The sequence below is a fragment of the Pteropus alecto genome, unplaced genomic scaffold, assembly GCF_000325575.1.
Source record: "Pteropus alecto unplaced genomic scaffold, ASM32557v1 scaffold202, whole genome shotgun sequence".
In the NCBI taxonomy this organism is placed as follows: Eukaryota; Metazoa; Chordata; class Mammalia; order Chiroptera; family Pteropodidae; genus Pteropus; species Pteropus alecto.
Window position 1 is genome coordinate 1,652,298 of NW_006432451.1, and position 19,504 is coordinate 1,671,801.

Here is a 19,504-nt window from a genome sequence, read left to right on the forward strand (position 1 = left end):
GAATTTTTCCTTAGCTTTAAATGTTTCTCTTAGCTTTAAACTACTTATACCTATTTTTCTTTGCTTTGCTTTTGTCTAACTGTTGAGTTAGGATCAGATTTTTTGCCATTTTATGTTGCTAGTATTAAGCAGAAATAATTAAATTTTGACTTTGCAGAAAACTGAGATTACCTCTTAACTGCTAAACTACTGATACTGTGTTGTAAAAGTTGCATAAAGTATATTATTGTGTTTTTAAATACCTATAATAAAACACTGGAGGAAAAAAAACCCCACTGTTTGAGGGAGGTGTTCAGTGTGCATTTTTGGAAGGCACTATTAGAAATTCAAGCATGGAGCATTTTCAGTTTATTTTTATTTTTTGTTATTAGCACTTTGCTAGATAGAAATCCACCTTTTTATTTGTTCTAGTGTTTTGTGAATAGAAATTGAAGAGCTTGTTTTCAGCCTCTTCAGATGTTTACATTTTTGTTTGGTATTTCAGCCTCTCTCTATAACAATAGCAGTATAACCTATGCAGAAATGCCATTTGACTCTAGAGAAGTTTGCAGATATTTGTGCAGACAAAATTAAAAGTAGCTTTTTTCGCTAGTTTAAAATTTATCCTAAGCAATTTACTTTTTTTTCTTTTCTTTTCTTTTCTTTTTAGTGTGAGAGAAATTTCCCTTGACCTCATTTAAGTAAAATGGAAATTATAGCTCAGTGGGCAGCATCATTTAGCTTAGGTGCTTTGCTCTCCATAGCTGAGAATTTTACTTTTTAAATGTTAGAAACTACTTACCATTTCTGCCCATAGTGATAGTGTGGGTCAGTTTCTGGAACACAGCAGAGGCCTATTTAGCCTTGCCTAATGTTGGCAGATAGGGAAGACACAGCTGAAAACTGGCACTTACTCATGTGTTTTTTTTGTGTGTGTGGTGGTTTGTATCTTCTTGTTTCCAGGGGACATGATGACTCTACTGATGAAAAAAGACACCTTGACAGAAGAGGAGACTCAGTTTTATATAGCAGAAACAGTATTAGCTATAGACTCCATTCACCAGCTTGGATTCATCCACAGAGATATCAAACCAGACAACCTTCTTCTGGACAGCAAGGTACTGTGGAGGATGGCTAGCAGCATAACCAGTTGTGTATTTACCCATCTGAGCAGCTTCTGCTTTAACACCTGCGCTGTGGTAGTTTACCATCTACTGTGGTAATCGCAGTAGGGAAGCTGTGGAACTGTGAGCTTACCTTGTGTATTTCTTTCTTTCTTTTTTGTAGGTAAGTTTGCTGTTACTTCCTTTCTCTGAAAGGCTTATGATTCTATAATTTGAATGCTCCTTTTAAAAATAAAAGGCATTTTTGAAAATTATTAAGAGTAAAATTGATTTAAAAGGTTATTTTGTACTAAAGCCAAAGATAATCATCTTCTCAGCACATAATTAACTATACGAATGTGTTACCTATTGAACATCCCTCTGTTGGGCAGCCTCATCAGTCAAGGAACCCAGACAACCAGGAAGTAAGGCACAGCAGCAGCAACAACAGCAAAGTTTAGGTTCCAAATCTTATGCCATCTGTTTAAAAAAGAGTCAGTAATGGCCTTTTTATATTTATTATTTGACATGCAAATGAGCTTAGTTGATTGGTTCTTAGGTTCGCAGCAAATCAGTAGAGAATCCGTGTGCTACTAGATTGCTGGGTACCCCTCGGCAAGTCCCTCCCTCTTGTGGACTTCATTACCTGTAAAGTGAATATATTGATTCAGAAGAGCTCCAAAGTTCCCTCCAACCCTAAAATTCCGGAATGTTATGTTCTATTACACAGAAATGCTGTCTCGACTGAATTTTTAAGTAGAAAAGAAAATTTGATTCCTAGGGTATTTTCTTTTTCTTGCTGTCTTTGAAAACCCTGAAATTTTGATTTTCTCTCTTTGAAAACCATTGCTTTCTGTTTTAAGAGGGCAAATTTGTCAGATAATTTCTTCTGATTAATAGCTTTTTTCTTCATTATAAGAATAATACATAGTGGAAAGTTTGAACAATACAGAAAGTTATAAAAAAGAAAAATACCTATAATCTCATTGTTCAGAGATAACCATCATTTTGGTATAATAGCTTTTCTACCTTTTCTGTTTGTATCAATAATTTATATACAGTTAGCATCCTAGAAGTAAATAGCTTGGTATTCTGCTTTTAAAATGTTAATGTATATGAGAGTATTTTTCTATGTGATTAAGTTCAGATATATTTTTAATAAAACACTGGCCCTACTTTGGTCTTGGGCTCACGTGCCCTGGTCCTGTGCCCCAGGTGTCTTAGTGCTGGCTTATTTGTACTCCGTGGTCTGTGTTTGGGTCCAGGAAACATTGAAGGTCAAGAACTTGGTGACTCTAACTGAGGAGGATTGGGGAACCCTGCTAGATGCACATTTGTTCTCTATATTGTGCTAGCCCAAACTTATAGAAAAATGTTCTTACAAGTGAGCTCATTTATGTGTTTAGCCATATGGCTTGTAGAAGTGAAAATGTAGAAGTTTCGAATTTTTGCTGTACACTCAGAGTAAGCTACACAATTCTCTGAAAATCTGGGCTTGATAGCATTTGCTCTAGGCACTAGTCTTTAAGATACACTCCTTTCTTAGAGGTGTCCAGGTAAAACGTGTAATTATGAAAACTACAAATTAAACTCTGTTCCTTGGCTTATAGAATAAGTTATTTACAAATCTAAAAAAAAAAAAAAAGGTTAATAGGCTCAAAAGCTATCTTTGTTAGGCAGTTTACCTTTCATGCTTGCACACGTGCACACACACACAGAGTCAAATCTAATGGGAGTTCTTTAAAATCAAAAAATAAAACCTGACCCATCTGAGCAGGGCTTCTATAGCCTTGTACTCTGGGAAGTTTGTGTATTAGGGCCTGAAGGAAGGTGATATCATAAAAAGACCACAGATGTTGAAGTCGTTGGGGCCCAAGCGTTGGCCACACCACTTGTAATTATGCAACCTTGATCAGTGTAGATCCTTGAGCATCAGGATTCTCTCTCCTATTTTTGGTTTTACCTCCTTCTCTACTTAAAATTTTACCACCCCAAGAACACCTACCTCTTTCTTAGGGCGAGTTATGTGCCAGGCACAAGGTTAGGAGCCTTGTATGCATTAATTGTCATCATTCCTGCCAGGAAGATGTCATTATCCCCATTTTCCACATGAGATCAGGGGGTTGGGAAAGTTAGGTAATCTTGGTCTTGGGAGGAAGATCATGTTGATTTATGACTTTGGTTCTGCCATTTTACCAGCAAGCCATTTAATGACTCTGAGTCTGAGAAGTGCTGCTTAAGAGTTACAAATGAGACAACACAATTAAGGCATGGTGTCTGGCTCCCAAGAGGTGTGAGTTTTTCTTGAGGGGAATGATAGAATCAGAGACTTATGATTGGAATACAGTATGGCAGCTTTTATCAAGAACTATGGAATAAGCTTATTCCCTTTGTCTTTGGAATAGTTTACTTCTTGGAATTTACCCTAATAAAATAATTTAAAAGAAGAAGCAACTATATGAGCAAAGATTTGTTCATTTACTCCTCATTTAACAACCATTTATTACGGCTGTCTTCTATACCAGGCATGGTTAGGAATGAGAACACAGGCCCTCTCTGTAATCCACATAACCTGAGAGTGAAGAATTAGAAATGAGGTAAGCATCTGGTATTAGGGAGATAGTTAAATAAACCATGATGTACTAAGTCATTTGAATATTATCTGTAAACATTAACAGTGGTAATTTTGAAGACTGTAGAAACAGAAGAATATTTGAATTAGTTTAAGAAATAGTAAAATTTAGATGCTCTGGAGGTTTCAACTATGTTTAAATGTTTATATTTGGACAAAAAGAATATTCAAAAATAAAAATAAATTTTTTAGTATAATAGGATTTGGGGTGATCTTATAAAAATTTATTTGCTGTTATATACGTTTTCCCTGTAATAAAAGAAAAAAAGACAGCATACTTTGGCTGTGGAGCTGTAATGGATTCTGCAAGGAGCTGGAGAAGATAACATTCTGTTCCACATCCGTGAATGTTCATCCATCCATTACCTTGTTTTTTCTTCCCCATAGGGCCATGTGAAACTTTCTGACTTCGGCCTTTGCACAGGACTGAAAAAAGCACATAGGACAGAATTTTATAGGAATCTGAACCACAGCCTCCCCAGTGATTTCAGTAAGTGTTAACAGTGATGTTAGCCTTTTTATCCTTAATTGGGCCTAGAGGAGCTGTTCCCTTGGTAACCAGATTATGCAGGACAGTTTAGGAGATTCTCACTTTGAGTCTTTAGAGAATTAAAAAACCTCCCCAACTTTGCCTGTGATTTGAATTGTATGATGAGGCAAGGTGAGTACCACCAAAAGAGCTTGCTTTGGAGCTCTGCTGAGAAGGTTCCTGGAGAGGAATTTGGGGAAGTAGAGGAAAAAGTCCTGAGAACAACAAGTCCTGAGAACAATTCCAGGTTAGGTTTATCTACTGTCATGGCAGAAAGAAATTTATCTTTATGAGTGTTACTTCCACTCCAGCACTATCAAACCATTGAAACTGTGTAGTAAAGTGACAATTCATCTTCGAGAAGTTTATGTCAGATAATTATTATAAATTCAGAAGTCTCTGATTATGCAACAGTTAATATTCTTGGAAATTTGATGGTAATTTTGAGAAACTGTGAATGTTTTAGGTCTACTTTAGGACCTTTGCTTCTGATGAGACTGAATTTCTTGCAATTCTGATTAAATTCCTTGTAATTCCGATTAAGGCTTGCCCATGTCCACTCTGGACATATGATCCACATGGAAGTGCTGCTTAAACTCTCATTGTCTAATTCTTTGAGTAAATGCTTTAGAGCCTCTGATTTGGGCTTACAGACTTGCTGGGAAATGTGTCACCCAGAGTTATTGATGTATAGGCAGACTTTAGGGCTCATGTGGTTTGAACCAGAGGATAAAAAAGAAGTAAAAGTTCTTGTCTGAACTTTGATCAGACCTTGTGTTCTCCACTTTTAGCTTTCCAGAACATGAATTCCAAAAGGAAAGCAGAAACCTGGAAAAGAAATAGACGTCAGCTAGTAAGTAATACCTATAGCTTCTTAAATGCTACAAACCAAATATGAATATGTTCAAAATACATGTGCATAAATTTGCATTTCATAAATGTTTGCAGCATATCTATCCCTTGCTTTTAAGATTATCATAATAGAGCACTGTTATGCTGGTAGCACCAAATGCAATCTTTTGAAGTAGGGTAGGTAATATTAGGTTGTTTGGTTGTGACATTTTCATTGGATCACCTCATTCTGACCTTTTTCGTTGGCGACAATCCCTTTCTTTCCTGTTTCACCTTTTCCCTGTTTTTATGGTGGTAAAGGGGTTATATTTAAGCTGGAGGTCTCTCAAAATAAAACTCAGTATAGATACTTGCCCAGAGCTTTAAGGCAATGGTTCTCAAACTTTTAAAATTTTGAGTCACTCTCAAACTTCTAAAAATTTGATTCACTTCATCAAGTCAAGACTTCAATTCACCTGCCCTACCCTTTCCTGCTTTGTGGTAGAAAAAGGAACTTGGTGTTAAAAATTGGAGAGAAATTTAAGGGAAATACTTATTATTTACTTTGTAAGTATTTGAGTGTCTATACATAAAATTGTGCCCCACAAGCTTAAAAAATAACATTGGATATGCCTTGATAGTATATTGGAAGTTATTTAAATAATGCAAATTCACCAGTGAAATATTGCTTTCTAACAAACTTTTATTCTGATTCATTGGTTCATATTTGAAATGCAATGTACATGTCCTAATGTCTAGTTATTGGAAAATTATTGACTAGAGATAATAGAAATGTATATCACTGCATACTTAGGCTTTGCTAGAAACCCATAGCAAATGAAATTGATGATGGTAAAGCTAAACTAACAGATGGTTATTAGAAAACAAGACTAGCAGCAGTGGAAAACTATGACTAACTTGGAAAGATGATCATGGACATGTATTATCTAGAAATGGTGGTACTTCTGCTTGTTAGTGTATATAATAACAACTTGGCAGGTTTGCCAAATATTGTTTTTCAGCCAGACTTCTTAATAAAATACTGAATTAGAGTTCTCTATAGTATCTTTAATAACTCACTTAGTAGGTCACTAGTGAGTAGCTGTCAGTCATATGTGAAAATGGGAGCCTGTAGGATAGAAAGAATCAAAGGAAAGTCTTGCTTTTTAAAAGAAATTTATTTGAGGCCCATCAGTGGGCCTCAGACCATGCTTTGAGTGTTATGAATTTTATGTTAAACCTGGGCCCTGGGAGAGGCATCAACTTAAACAATTCTGGAAATGCAGTAACTGAAATTAATTTTGATAATCTTTTTCTAACAACTTGGGGCTACTTAAGTTTAGTATAGTCACATCGTAGTCTCCTTTAGGCACTCTGATACTCTTTAAAAAATGTCTAAATTCTGTATATGTGGTTGAAAAACTATTTAAATGGTTTGTTAAGGGTTAGGGAATGTTAGGAAGGGTTAGAAACAAATTTAGTCAGATGCTTCTATTATGTCTCACCATAGAGCTGTAGATCTTAACCTTGGCTACACATCAGAATCACCTGGGGAACTTAAGAACATTCCGATGTCTGGATCCCATCCCCAGAGATTCTAATTCACTTGGTTCGGGGTATAGTCTGGGTATCTGATCTTTTCTTTTTTTTTAGGTGAGGCAACCCTTGGTTGACCTCACAGATTGCAAGGTCCTTGTCAGCTTACAGTCCCTTATTTTTTTATGCCTACGTCACCTGGTCTTCCTAGGTGGTCTCCCATCCAAGTACTAACCAGGCCCGACCCTGCTTAGCTTCTGAGATCAGATGAGATTGGGCTTGTTCAGGGTGGCATGGCTGTAGACTGGGTATCTGATCTTTATAAGGACTGTGGGTGATTCTACTATGCAGTGAAGATAGATTCTCCAAGGAAAAGACTGTTTCTTAAACAATAGCTCCTGTATTATTGGGAAACTGATATTTACTTATGTTTTGGAAGCTAACTAAAAGTAAGGAATCTTCTGTGATTTTTTTCTTTTTTAAAGCCAGCTAAGATTTAACCTTTGGCCACTGTACTAATACTTATTTGGGGGGTAATTAAGCTTAAATACCTTAAATAATCCTTATACTTTGAGATAGGCTTTATGCTCTTTGACACACACCAAAGGGTCATGTCAGACTTACTAGGAACCACTTATAAGTCTATAAAGAAGGAGATTTCTCAATTTTCGTATTTGGAGTTCAATGTCCTTTAATAGTTTAAAATGTTTTTTCTCGTGCTATGATTAAGGTTCTTGCCTTTTTTATCTATAGTAGAAATGGAACCATATTAAGGTCATCCTCCTATTACCTATTTTGATAACTTGAAGAAAATAAAGCAACCTCTCAGACTTTAAAAAGTCAATTAACCCTGTGCTTTTGACCATTTATAAGTGATCCCATTCAGCTAGTATCAAGTAGAAGGTTAATATTAGTTAATGCTTAACATAAATTTACTGCTCTAGGTTAAGCCTAATACATTGCTCACCCAGCCCATTATTTTTCAGTCCACTGAAAATCACTGAATAAAGTAGAGGCTTAAGGTTCACTCCTTGGCTGCTCGAATCATATTGTAATGTTTTAAATTGCTGTGTGGTCGTGGGCCTCGATAACTGATTAGGAAATAAATGTATGTCAGCTTTAAGTTATTAAACCACAGAGGTAAGAGACGAAGTACATCTAGGCATCCGATCTTCGTTAGGTTTTTTTTTTTAGTGTAGAATTTACAGAAGTGATTGAGTAGGAAATGAAATTGCTTTATTTCCCCTAAAATTCTAAATGAAATCATAAGTTGGAACATATCATGTGTTTGAAAATGACTGTTAACAGTCAACAAAGCTTTTTCAGAGTGCAGCTCTAATTAAATCTATAAATACCCAGCCAACAAAAGGAAAAAGGATATAGATTTGAGGTATTAAGAGCTTGCACTTGGAGAACACCCTGGTATGGAAAACAGACAAAGATTTGGGAAGGGGGCAGTCCCTAGTTTAGAAATATCTACTACCTGGTACTTACCAGTGTGGTAAAATGAGAGTGAGTTCCTAAGTCACAGGACTCTAGTCCCAGAGTGGGAGTATTACCTTGTACTATAGGTTTGTGCCTGCTACTGGCCATGTTTTATAACTCCAAGAATGTTATAACACCTTAGTATCTAAAAGGAATTCTTTCCCCATGGCAATAGAACTTTGGTTTTATAATAGAAATCTTTGAAGAAATAAGGTTTACTTAACATTCAGCTTTCCTGGGATAAATCTAGTCTCTAAATTGAAGGGCTTCTGTAGTTTATTAACCTTTATAATTAGAATGAAAATATTTCTGCTTCTCGGGGAAGGCCCAATCCATGTTTCAGACTTTAAGGCTTTAAAAAAAAGCTCTGGCATTTATGTTACCTAATATGTGTATTTAAAAGAAAACAGTGTACAATTATGTATATGGAAAAAGTAGATTTCTGCCTTACAGTATACACAAAAATAAATTGTAGATGGAAAGTAAAACTTTGAAAATTTTAGAATACAGGGTAAGATCTTTATGATCTCAGAGTAAAGAAGTATTTTTTAAATTCAAGAGTACAAATCATAAAGAACAACTTGATAATTTTACTACTTTAAGGAAAAAATAAACTTTATATTGAAATATAAAAATGAAAAAACAGGCCACATGGTTCAACTGCTGTGGAATTATCTTACGATTCGTGTGTATATCCTACAACCTAGCATTTCTACCCCTAGGCATATGCCCTGGAGAAACTTGCACCTGTGAATCCGGAGACATGTATAAGAATGTTTATTGCATTTTCAAAATAGCAATGAATTGGAAATAACTCAGTGCCCATCAACAGGAAATGGTTACATTTCAGAATAGAATATTTTACAGCAATGAAAATAAACTACAGCTACATGTGACAATGTGGATTAATTTTACAAATAAAACATTGAGAGGAAAAATCAAATAGCAGAAGACTGCAAGTAGAATGATACCATTTTTACAAAGCTCAAAAACAAAACTCAGTAAGATCTCATTATAGAAATGTGGCAAAATTAAATTTCTAAAAATATTGGAATGATAAACAGAAAATTGAGCATAGGAATTAGAAGAGGCAGGAGGATGGGATAGGGAGGAGTACATGTTTAGTTTTAATGATGTTGGTATTATTTTGATTCTTCAGATGAACTCATGAATATTCATTTTCATTCTTATGCTTTATAATTTAATGATTACACATTTTTGATATGTGGCAAATATTACATCATTTAAAAAATCATAATTAAAAAGTATAAGCTTCAGACTGGGAGAAGATATTTGCAATATGTAAAACTATAAAGGATTAATGTCCTGAATCAGGATTAATGCCCCGGATTCATAAAGAATTTCTACGAGTCAATAAGAAAAAAGATAACGTAACAAAAAATGAATGGGTAAAGGATCTGAACAGAAATTCACAGAAAAAAGACCCGAATGGCTAATTAATATATGAATATGCACTCAGCCTTACTAGAAATTAGAGAAATGCAAATTAAAACAGTGAGATTCCATTCTATATTTATCAAATTGGTAATCTGACAAAGCCAAGTGTTCGTGAGATGTGGAACATCAGGAGCTCATCTCCACTGGGGGTGTGTTAAATAGGTATAAACCACTTCGGAGGACATTGGAAGATGTCTAAGTAGAAGATGCTCCTAATCCAAGACCCAGCGATACTGTTTCTCTTACATTCTCTAGAGGAATTCTTGCACATGTGCCCAAGAGATGTTAAAAGAATGTTTATTCAGGTGTTACTTGTTATGGTGAAACATTGGAGGCAGTATAAATGTCCATTTACAGGAGAGTGGACAAAAAACACTGCTATTTCTATAATGGAATAGTGTACAACAGTACAATGGGCGAACTAAAAGCAAGTTGTAGCATTGTAGAGCAATACAGTACAGTATGAAACCCTTTATTAAAACTTGAAATGTACAAGAGTAATTTGTCATTCATGTGAATATTCATACAAGCATAGCACAGCAACTTCGGGGTATTTTTAACTTCAGTGGGGAGGTAGGGAGGGACTATCTGGCTTTAATTGCTTCTGTAGTTTCTTTAGTTTTGTTTCTTTTAAAAAGACAAATGATCTGAGACAAATATGGCAGATGATTTAACCTCTCTTTAATATGGGTAATGGTTATACGAGTGTTATATTGTCTGTGCTTTTTATCCTGTATGTTTACAGTATTTCATAATTAATATTTTAAAAAGACAACACAGCTGTAATTTTTAATTTTAGAAGTTAGGTAATATCGACAGCACCTAAAATAGAGCCTTCCATGTGGTAATCCCTCCGGTGCTGAGCATATTGGAAGGTGTTGTGTCCTGGTATATGAGAATAGATTACTTGAATTTAGAAAATGTTCCTCTAAGAACTATTTATATAAATAAGTTTGGTAAATAGACATTTATAAGCCTTTGACCTATAGGATAGAACTTTAGTTTTTGATAATAAAACTTCCCTTTATGATTTTCTCAAGTCAAAGAATATATGTGGTGGAAGGAGGGATAATTTGGAGCAAGATATTTAATTTTCAAACTGTGCTCTGACACTTGTTCTGAGGCCTTGGGCAAGCGATTTTGGGTGTCAGATTTTTTTATCTGCGAAGTTGGGTTACTAAGGTCCTCATTGCTGAGTTTTGTTAGGACTGACTAGGTTCATAAGCATATAAGAAGTACAGAGCCTGACACTGGGTATGGTACTAGTTGTTATGACAAGTACCTCTAACTTAGTGAACTTTATTGTTCATTTCAAAAGTGCTCTGGCAAATCAGGCTTGCCATTAAATAGCTAGGCTGTTAAATAGCAAGGCTGTTCCGCTTGTTTGGTTTGTAGAAGACCTAGCTCTAGGTAGCTTTTGGTCTCTAGAACAGACCTCTGGGCAGCTGGGCCTCCCTGACGTGTGGTACGTGTTTCAGGCCTTCTCCACAGTAGGTACTCCTGACTACATTGCTCCCGAGGTGTTCATGCAGACCGGGTACAACAAGCTCTGTGATTGGTGGTCGCTTGGGGTGATCATGTATGAGATGCTCATCGGTAAGTTGCATGCTTTCAGATGGCTTTTTTTGTGTAGCCAGGAAATTTTCCTACTTTGGTAATAAACTCTTTCAATTTGGGGCGATCTAAGCACTCTCCTTCCCCACCGCCACACACCCTGCCTTGTCTTTCAAAGTAGATTCCCGGGTAGAAAATTCTCTGCCATAAAATTTATCCTCCTATATTCTTTGGCATCCAGGCATCATGTGGTTGCTGTGCTGATGATTTATCATGTTTTTCTTCTAGTTTTTCATCCTTTCCATTTAGTAGCTCTTTCAGTCACTGGCGTTTATTAAACATCCATGGTATGCAGAGAGCATTACCTGGGCTTTGCCTCATATGCTTTTCTTATTTGCTATGTCCTTTCTCACAGCCTTCAAAGCATGGAACCCTCTGACCTCTCTCCCTCTTATTCAGATGATATGTCTGTGCATTTAGGGGACACATCGGGGGAGGGGTGGGTGACCATATGCCTAAGAGCACTAGGAGAGTAAGTATATCTGTGCTGGTACCAAGCGAGTCTGTGTGATGGCTGGTGTGGCGTCTGTTTGGCTGTCCTGTCTTTGGGAACACTGGATGGATACTTTTGGAGGTGGATGTAATCTGTGTGGTGGGCAGGTGGAGTAATATGTTTTATATTTATCCTTTTGTCTGTAGTTCTCAAAAGAAGGGTAGTAGTCATTTTTAAAACCTATGCTTTTTTCTTATTCAACTTGTTTGGCACCTTACCCATATAAGGATTCTTAGAATGGAGCCATTTCTTAATGATGTTGTTTCATCCTTTCATTTCTTCTTTGGACACCGTGGTTCTCACATCTGCAACTCTGCTTATGTCCTCCTTTCTTTTCCCAGCTCCAGCTATTAGCTGGCTCCCTAGTGGTACCAGAAGTACAACTTCACTTTGGGTTTTTGGTAGAGGAGGGATTGATTTAGGTGATTTCTGGGAAGAGTGGGAAGTCCTGTCCATGTTATGGAGAGAAGGACATAAATGATCATTATAGATCTATAGAATCGTATTAAGGAGAATAATCTTAGATTCAGAATTCTGGGATGTAAAAGCTCCGAGTTCCTTTTTTATTACAGGCTACCCACCTTTCTGTTCTGAGACCCCTCAAGAGACATATAAGAAGGTGATGAACTGGAAAGAAACTTTGACTTTTCCTCCAGAAGTTCCTATCTCTGAGAAAGCCAAGGATCTGATTTTGAGGTATCAGTCAGAGAACATCTCCCCTGCCTCCACCCAGGCTTTTTGACATAAGTGAAGACATTTTTTTTTTTTTTTGGCTTTCATTATTTTCTGGGTCTGCTTCATGCTTCTTCCCAGTCCCCCCCCCCTTTTTTTTTTAAAAAGAGGTTATTCCTCTTCTTTTTCCAAACAGACTACTTGAGGTACGCTGAAAGGCCTCTGTCTTTTCCAGATTTTGCTGTGAATGGGAACATAGGATTGGAGCCCCTGGAGTTGAGGAAATCAAAAGTAATTCTTTTTTTGAAGGCGTTGACTGGGAACATATCAGGTATATGCATATAAAAGCTTTCAGAGTTATTTCAGCAAATCTGTAGTTTGCTTAATACTAATTTGGAAACACCATTATTGGCAATCCAAGTAAGGGAAGAGAGCTTCTTAGAAATTCAGGGTCTTTTCCTGAATTTCCTGAGTTGGGGCTTCCTCTTGGCCTTGTGCCATGAGATGTGTTGAACACAACAGTTATTTACAAAGTGAACTTAGGGTTCCATGGTGTTGCCCTTGCTATATTACCTAGAACACACCAGCCTCTCTAGTGTGGAGACCACCAGCAGGACTGACTCTGCCCAGAGGGTAGGGACTATCACTAGTAGATAGAAAGGAGTGGACAAAGGATTGGGATGAGAAGTGGCTCAGAGAGGAGTGGAGAGGGAGGGGGATAATCATTATGTTGGCATTTGTAGAGTGTTGCTAATGGCAATGAGAACCTGCATAGCCTACCACAATCCCATACTATCTTACTTAGCATTTGTTGGTTGCTAAGCCAAAGACGAAGTTGTCAGCTGTTTTGTAATTGTTTTCTGATTTGCATCCTCGTGATTTTTACCTTTGCCTCCTTTGTGCCGCATTTTTAGCCACCCTACTTGTTGGCACCTCTGGTAGAAGGGCATAGTGCTACGTGAGGTGACTCTTAGAGGTCCAGTTTCCCTTTTTAGCAGATGGGGCAGGCTGTCAGAGGGAATGCATTAATTTTGGACTTTAATTTCTCATTATTCTTGTCTTTTTTCCTATCTACAAATAATTGTTATTTATATTTTTTCATTGTAATTTATTTTGTATGGACATAGTCAGTGGTGTAGTTGGTCAGTGGTCATAAGCTTTTCAGAGAAAATAAACTCTACCTGCCAGTGGATAGTCTACTCATGTCAGACCACGGGTCTCTTTTGGAGAAAGACTTGATTAGTATGATCCATATAATTACTAACCATAATAATTTTTGGCATGTCTGTTCTTGGCAGAGAGAGACCTGCTGCAATATCTATTGAAATCAAAAGCATTGATGATACTTCAAACTTCGATGAGTTTCCAGAATCTGATATTCTTAAGCCAACAGGTAATACTGCCAACACTGCCTCCTGCTGCCTTGTAAGCGCATTATTTCCCCCCAGTTTTGGGGTGATATTTATAAATCAGGGTAGAGAACGTGGAGAGGAACTTCAGATCTTCAGGTTCTTTGTAAGTATTTTCCAGTGCTGCTGCTGGGTAGCAGTGACACCTTGTTGAATGGAAGATGAATACAAACTTCCATGTTGAGACTTCTCAACCGGGCGGGTAAATCCCAAAGATCTGTTCTTTTGTTGTTATTTATTAAATTAAAGTTTAAGCAACCTAAAATGACAGGGGAAAATAAAACTTTAAAAATATTTGTCAAAAAAATGAGGCTCAAAGTTCATATAGGCAAGCAAATGTAGAAAATTCGCAGAGAGCGAAAAACAACTCTTCCCAAATAGAAACTGTGGTATGTTCTTCAGAATGTCATGTCTTCCGTTCCGAGTAGTCCATCGGGGTAAGGCAGTGAATCTGCTCTCACATCTGTTTCTTTCCAGTGGCAACAAGTAATCACCCTGAGACTGACTACAAGAACAAAGACTGGGTCTTCATCAATTACACATACAAGCGCTTTGAAGGCCTAACTGCACGGGGGGCAATACCTTCCTATATGAAAGCAGCAAAATAGTATCTTTGAAATGGAATCCTAAATGGAGCAGTGTTTTGTACAACATCATAGTTTTCCTCTCACACACTTTTTTGAAATTGCTTCCAAGAAGTTTATGGAACCCACTTGTATGTCATGGTAAACTCTCCTGAAATGTGATAGTAAGTGGATTCTCTTCCTTAATGCATCTGAAAAGCTGTAGGAAAAAAAGAACCATTTTTACTACATTGGCCACAAGCAGCTGTCTTGCTTCTTCAGAGGCGTCACGAGCCAATATGATAGGTGTTTTTTTTTCTTCAAAAAACTTGAGTTTTCCTAAAGTTCATCAGAAGGGGAAAAACAGCCATCATCCAGCATTATTGAGATTGTAATGTATTGAATATCAGACAATTCCTGTGATTTTGTGACATGCTTTCTACCAAGCCCACCAAGTATTTCTTTTTTTTTACAGCTGAAAGTTCCACAGTACTAAGGAAATACAGCAATAACAAAAGTCTCAGCAGCCAGCATTCTGGCTGAAGGAAATGATCCACTATCCTCTAACAGGGTGGTGAGGGTAGTTTCTCCCCATACCTCGGCCTCGGGCGAGTGGCTTTTATAGCCTCCATTCATGGTGCACTTTATATATGGTACTAGGATAAAGACCTTTAATCCATTGATTTCTGTCCTCCCACCCATCTAAATACTCTTGCTGCTCTTCTGAGTGTTGATGGGGGAATACCAGTTTGATCCCTTGTTGCTCTCAGAAGGCCCCCAAAGCCATTGGGCATTGCCAAGGAGTCCCGGGTCACGTGGAAAACCAAACCCTCACTTTCTCTTCGTGGCTGTATCAGAAAATCCCCAAGACGTGGACCAGCAACACCTGCAAGTGCTGCCAACAGGAACTTGGTTTATTCCTGGGAACACAGCAAGGAGAGCCCAGGCAGAGGCAGAAGGCCTGGAACCCTCTTGGCCAAAGTGCTGCTCCTGCTCAGTCTCCAGAACCTCCTTGGAAGTGGTGAGGGAACCAGCCCAATACAAAGTGCAAAACCAGCCTACAGATCTTCATAACAAGTTCACTCTTCAATCCTTGGTGCAACTGTGTTTTGTCTTCTCTTTTGGTAGTTCTTCTCTCCCGACTTTAAATGCCATTTTGCCTTGGAATCATGATTATAGATTTTTCCTTTGCAGATGCCTTCCTAGGGGATGTTTCTCTCTACCCTCAAGGGTCACCTGCAGCTTGGGCTGACCAGGCCTCTGCTGTGGCATTCTCTCATGAGACACCCTCTGAATTTTAGCACAAAGTGCCTTCTCTTTCACAACTGCCACCACCTTTAGAGGAATTTTGCTGCATCAGAAAAATGTGGAGGCTCCATATTAATTCATTATTACTTTTTAAAATTTTGATAACTCTTAAAGCATCGTTTGCACCTGTGTGGTAACTTTGGCTGTTGCAGAGCGTCTTGGCCAAGCTACAACTGGGAGACTGTTTTCTTGACATTGCCAGTCTTGACATTGTTAAGATAGCTTTGAAAAGAAAGTATGTCCTAGCTTAGCCATTGAGAAAAGAAAAATGGAATATCAAAAAGTTACAGTACTAAGTGAAACTGCTTTGGATTTTAATGTTTTAGAGGAAGAAAAAAGAATATTAGTTAAGTATTGACTCTGGATGAAGGTAATGTGACTGCCCCCTTAATCTTTCATTCATGGTCTAATGGCGAAAAGGAAGTAAATGAGATTCTTTTGTGTAACTTTGTAGTTCCTTTGTATTACCAAATAGTTGGGGTGTTGACCCCCACATGTTTTGCAAGAGTGTGTGGTAAGCATGGGTAAAGAGATGTAACAGGAGTGGTGATAGTCTGCGTGTTGGGGAGTGGCAGGGGACAATTTGTTTTAGGGAGAAATGTCCACATTTTAACTTTTGAACTTTGGAATAAACTGTGTGAAAATAGTAGTGTAATCTGTGATGTGTTCTAAAGCAAATGTGGCTTGTAATTCAAAGAGGCAGAGTACTGGTGGCTTCTTTTAATCCCTTTGTCTACAAACCATTGGAACACTGTATCACCATCTTTAAACAGTGTTTTTCTGTCTTAGGGAAGCTGGGATCTGCTTTTTTTGTTCCCTAAGAATGAGTCTTCTGAATTGGTGTCCATATAAAGACACCACACGTGTCTCACACATGTGCTCTTTCGACCTGGTTCAGTGTTACAGGGCAGTGGGCTCTCCCCTTGCAGTAAGGCCAAGGGGAGACCTGCTGACAAAAGCGCTGTCAGCTGGCAGACCCTTCGTACAACTACTTGTAACCTAGCTCCATTTTTTTCCTAACCTGGGGTTGACCAGAAATGTCACAAGCTTCCAGGATGAGACTTCTCAGCGCCCCCGTGTCCACCAGAGCAGGGTTCTGTCGTTGTGTACTTGAGTCCTATTGGGTCCCACTTCTTAGGCCCTTCTCTAGGTTAGGGGAAGAAGCCTTGAAGAGGCAAGAAGGAAGGGGCAAAGACCAGGGTAGGAACTACAGTCAGAGGGAAGCTAAAGGCAGTCAGAATGTGTACTGCCTTTCCCAAGGCTCATGGGTTTCAAGAAACATGCTGGGGTTGGCTCAGTGCTGGTCTTGTTCAGAGATAATTCTGTTTCTTACTCTCTTAGGGGGAGTTAGAAAATAATAGTTTAACAGCACTGCGTACTAAAATGAAACAATACTGATGTCATTCTGTCCCCTTGATTTTGAGTACATCAGACTTTTCTTCACTGTCTGTTCCTTTTTAGAATTACTTCCAAAAGTAACATACCAATGAATTCTTCAGGATTAATATTCAGGGTCTGAATAGCACATTGCTAATTTCAAAACTCATCTATATGGCATTATAGGAATCCTCTGTCATTGAGTACTAATAGTTTTTTCTCTGACACATTTCCTCAGAAAGCATATTTCCTGGACCACCTTCTCCTGTTTGTCTCTCTTTGGCCTTTGTGTGTAACCCAGATGGTGTTTTTAGATCTCAAAAGAATTCATTGAATGGTATTTTCCTTTCTAGGTAGCATACATTTCTCTGGAATGATCTATCAAAGCCAACATGGACTTAAAAACAGTCCTTACATGCTTTTCAGGCATATTTTTAGAGAAAAACATCTTGTCCAAATAACATTTAAGCACCCCTTATATACAGAGTTCAATACCAGGCACTCAGGGGACGCAAGAAGGAGTGGTTCTGAACTGCAGATCAGTTTGAGGAGAGAATTCTCACCAAGTAGCTTAACAGAATGTAGCATCACTTGTAAAGTTAATACTTCAATATTGATAAAACAGTACTGTTAAGCCACCTGGAGTTGTTTGGAAGCGTAGAGAAGCTTCCCGGACATGTTTTTAAATAGCAGTGATTTGACAGGGGAAAGTGGCATGTCCAGGATTTTGGAGGCTTGAGGAATGGTCTTGTGCTGTGGTAGAGGCATTAGGCTGTGAATATTACTTTATGAAGAACTCTGCACTCTTTTGTTACATCATTTCCCTCTCCCACTTCAACCTCCTCATCTGGTTTGTCACTTGTGTGAAACATGTTAGTACTAATTATCCCATGTATAAAACATGCTGGTATTTTTACAACCCTTCCTCTGGTCACTAGTGTCCTGCTGTATTCCTTGGCTGCTCTTTAGTCCTCTTGATTAATGTACTGCACTTACACCATTGACTTAAAAAAAAAAAAACTCTCCTCCCACCTGACTTCCTGCTTTGCAGTTCCTCTGTTACCACTTAAACTGCTGCTCCTCAGAGCAACGACTGTCCTATTTTCACGCATGATCTCTGGGCGATCTGCCCCATTCTGTGGCTTCGACTATCACGTCTTGTGGTGTGGTCTTCGGAGACACTAACCTACCAAGACCACTTCCCAGAACTCCAGATCCCATGTAGCCAAGCACCTTCTAGTAATTTCCATTTGGAAGGCCTTCCAAATTTCCATTTGGAAGGCTCAAACTAGTTGTCCAGAGCTCCTCTTGCCTCTTTTTTTCTAGCTGTCCCCCCAGCTGTCCATGCTGGGAACTTATTACATGGCTCCCATCAGTAAGCATGTACAGCTCTGGAGTATGGACATCCATCCTACCAGTACCTTCCTCATTCCTTGTTGAACCCACTGCAGTGGTTTCTTAAATGACCTCTTTGCCCCTGGTCCTTCTTTCAGGTCTGTCATTCTTGCTGCCAAAGAAATTCTTTTACATTTCAAGTCTGATCATGTTATTCTCCTGCGTAAAACCCATGAGGGCTCCCAGCAGTCTTCATGAGACCAAAAACCTTTGTCTGAGGTTACTAGTCTTTCCTTACTTTGGCCTCATCTCTGCCATCGTCCCACCCATTTCTCTGATAAGCAGTTATTTCATCTTTGCTCATACAGTTGAGTTTGGCCTGGAATACCTCCTCCCCTCATATTCATGGATCCAAAACTAGTACACATCCTTCACAGTTTGGTTTATGTGTCGCTTCTAGAATTTTGTCAACTCTTCTCCTCACAGTAAAAACTGAATACTACACCCTTTTGGGCTTGAGTGACCTGGACTGTTTATAGATCTTCTCTACATGGTTATAGAAGCTTGTCATTGTATCCCTGTGGTCAAGCAGCATTTGGCACAGAATATACTCAGCAGGCCAGATCTTCAGAGCATGTTCTTAACTTCTGTGCAAAGGCAGGCCTGCTGGTGCCCTGCTGAAGTTGTGTCACCGATAAGCTCCCAGGCTAAGTGAGCTGAGGGAACTCAGCTGACTAGATAGGACCAAAGGATGAGCAAGAACTTTGAGAGCAGTGTTTCCATGGGACATGTCTGGACTCCACTCTGTTTTCTCAACTGCCTTTCACTGCTGCCATGGCTCCTCACTTTGCTTTAAACCAAAACTGGGACATCCAAGAAGTTAGAGTCCTCTTACCTTTCAAATTTACATGTAGCTTTGTGGGGTCCTACTTAGTTGGATTGGAGGGTTGAAAGAATCTTGAATCCAAGTTTAACCAGGAACTAGAGAAGGGAGACTATTAGGGCTCTGGAACCTAGAGTTATAAAGAAATAGCAGGGTGGGGAAAATACACAAGTCTGAGGCAAGCCTCATGGCTGCTGCAGGAGAGACACTGTTCTGGGCAGTCCAGGTGCTGCACCTTTCAGTCACCTTTACAGTCTTGACTTCCAAGTTTGTTTCTGGCTAAAAAAACAACACGGA

General features: G+C 38.5%; 1 protein-coding gene and 1 pseudogene across 3 annotated transcripts in view; one reads left to right on the forward strand and one right to left on the reverse strand.

The window, feature by feature from the left end:
• The window catches only part of STK38 (serine/threonine kinase 38), a 35,506-nt gene extending 19,245 nt beyond the window's left edge, over positions 1–16,261 (forward strand). For 2 of the 3 annotated variants that reach the window (XM_006907321.3, XM_006907322.3), the window contains exons 7-14: positions 943–1,097; positions 4,102–4,204; positions 5,035–5,096; positions 11,032–11,149; positions 12,233–12,356; positions 12,568–12,663; positions 13,631–13,725; positions 14,219–16,261. In XM_006907321.3, the coding sequence (XP_006907383.1) occupies positions 943–1,097; positions 4,102–4,204; positions 5,035–5,096; positions 11,032–11,149; positions 12,233–12,356; positions 12,568–12,663; positions 13,631–13,725; positions 14,219–14,349 (884 nt within the window). In that variant the 3' untranslated portion in view covers positions 14,350–16,261. The remainder of the gene's footprint in view (positions 1–942; positions 1,098–4,101; positions 4,205–5,034; positions 5,097–11,031; positions 11,150–12,232; positions 12,357–12,567; positions 12,664–13,630; positions 13,726–14,218) is intronic. The other variant, XM_015585885.2, reaches the window with a different exon arrangement.
• LOC112476140 lies at positions 6,797–6,915 on the reverse strand (annotated as a pseudogene).
• Positions 16,262–19,504: the final 3,243 nt, after the last annotated feature.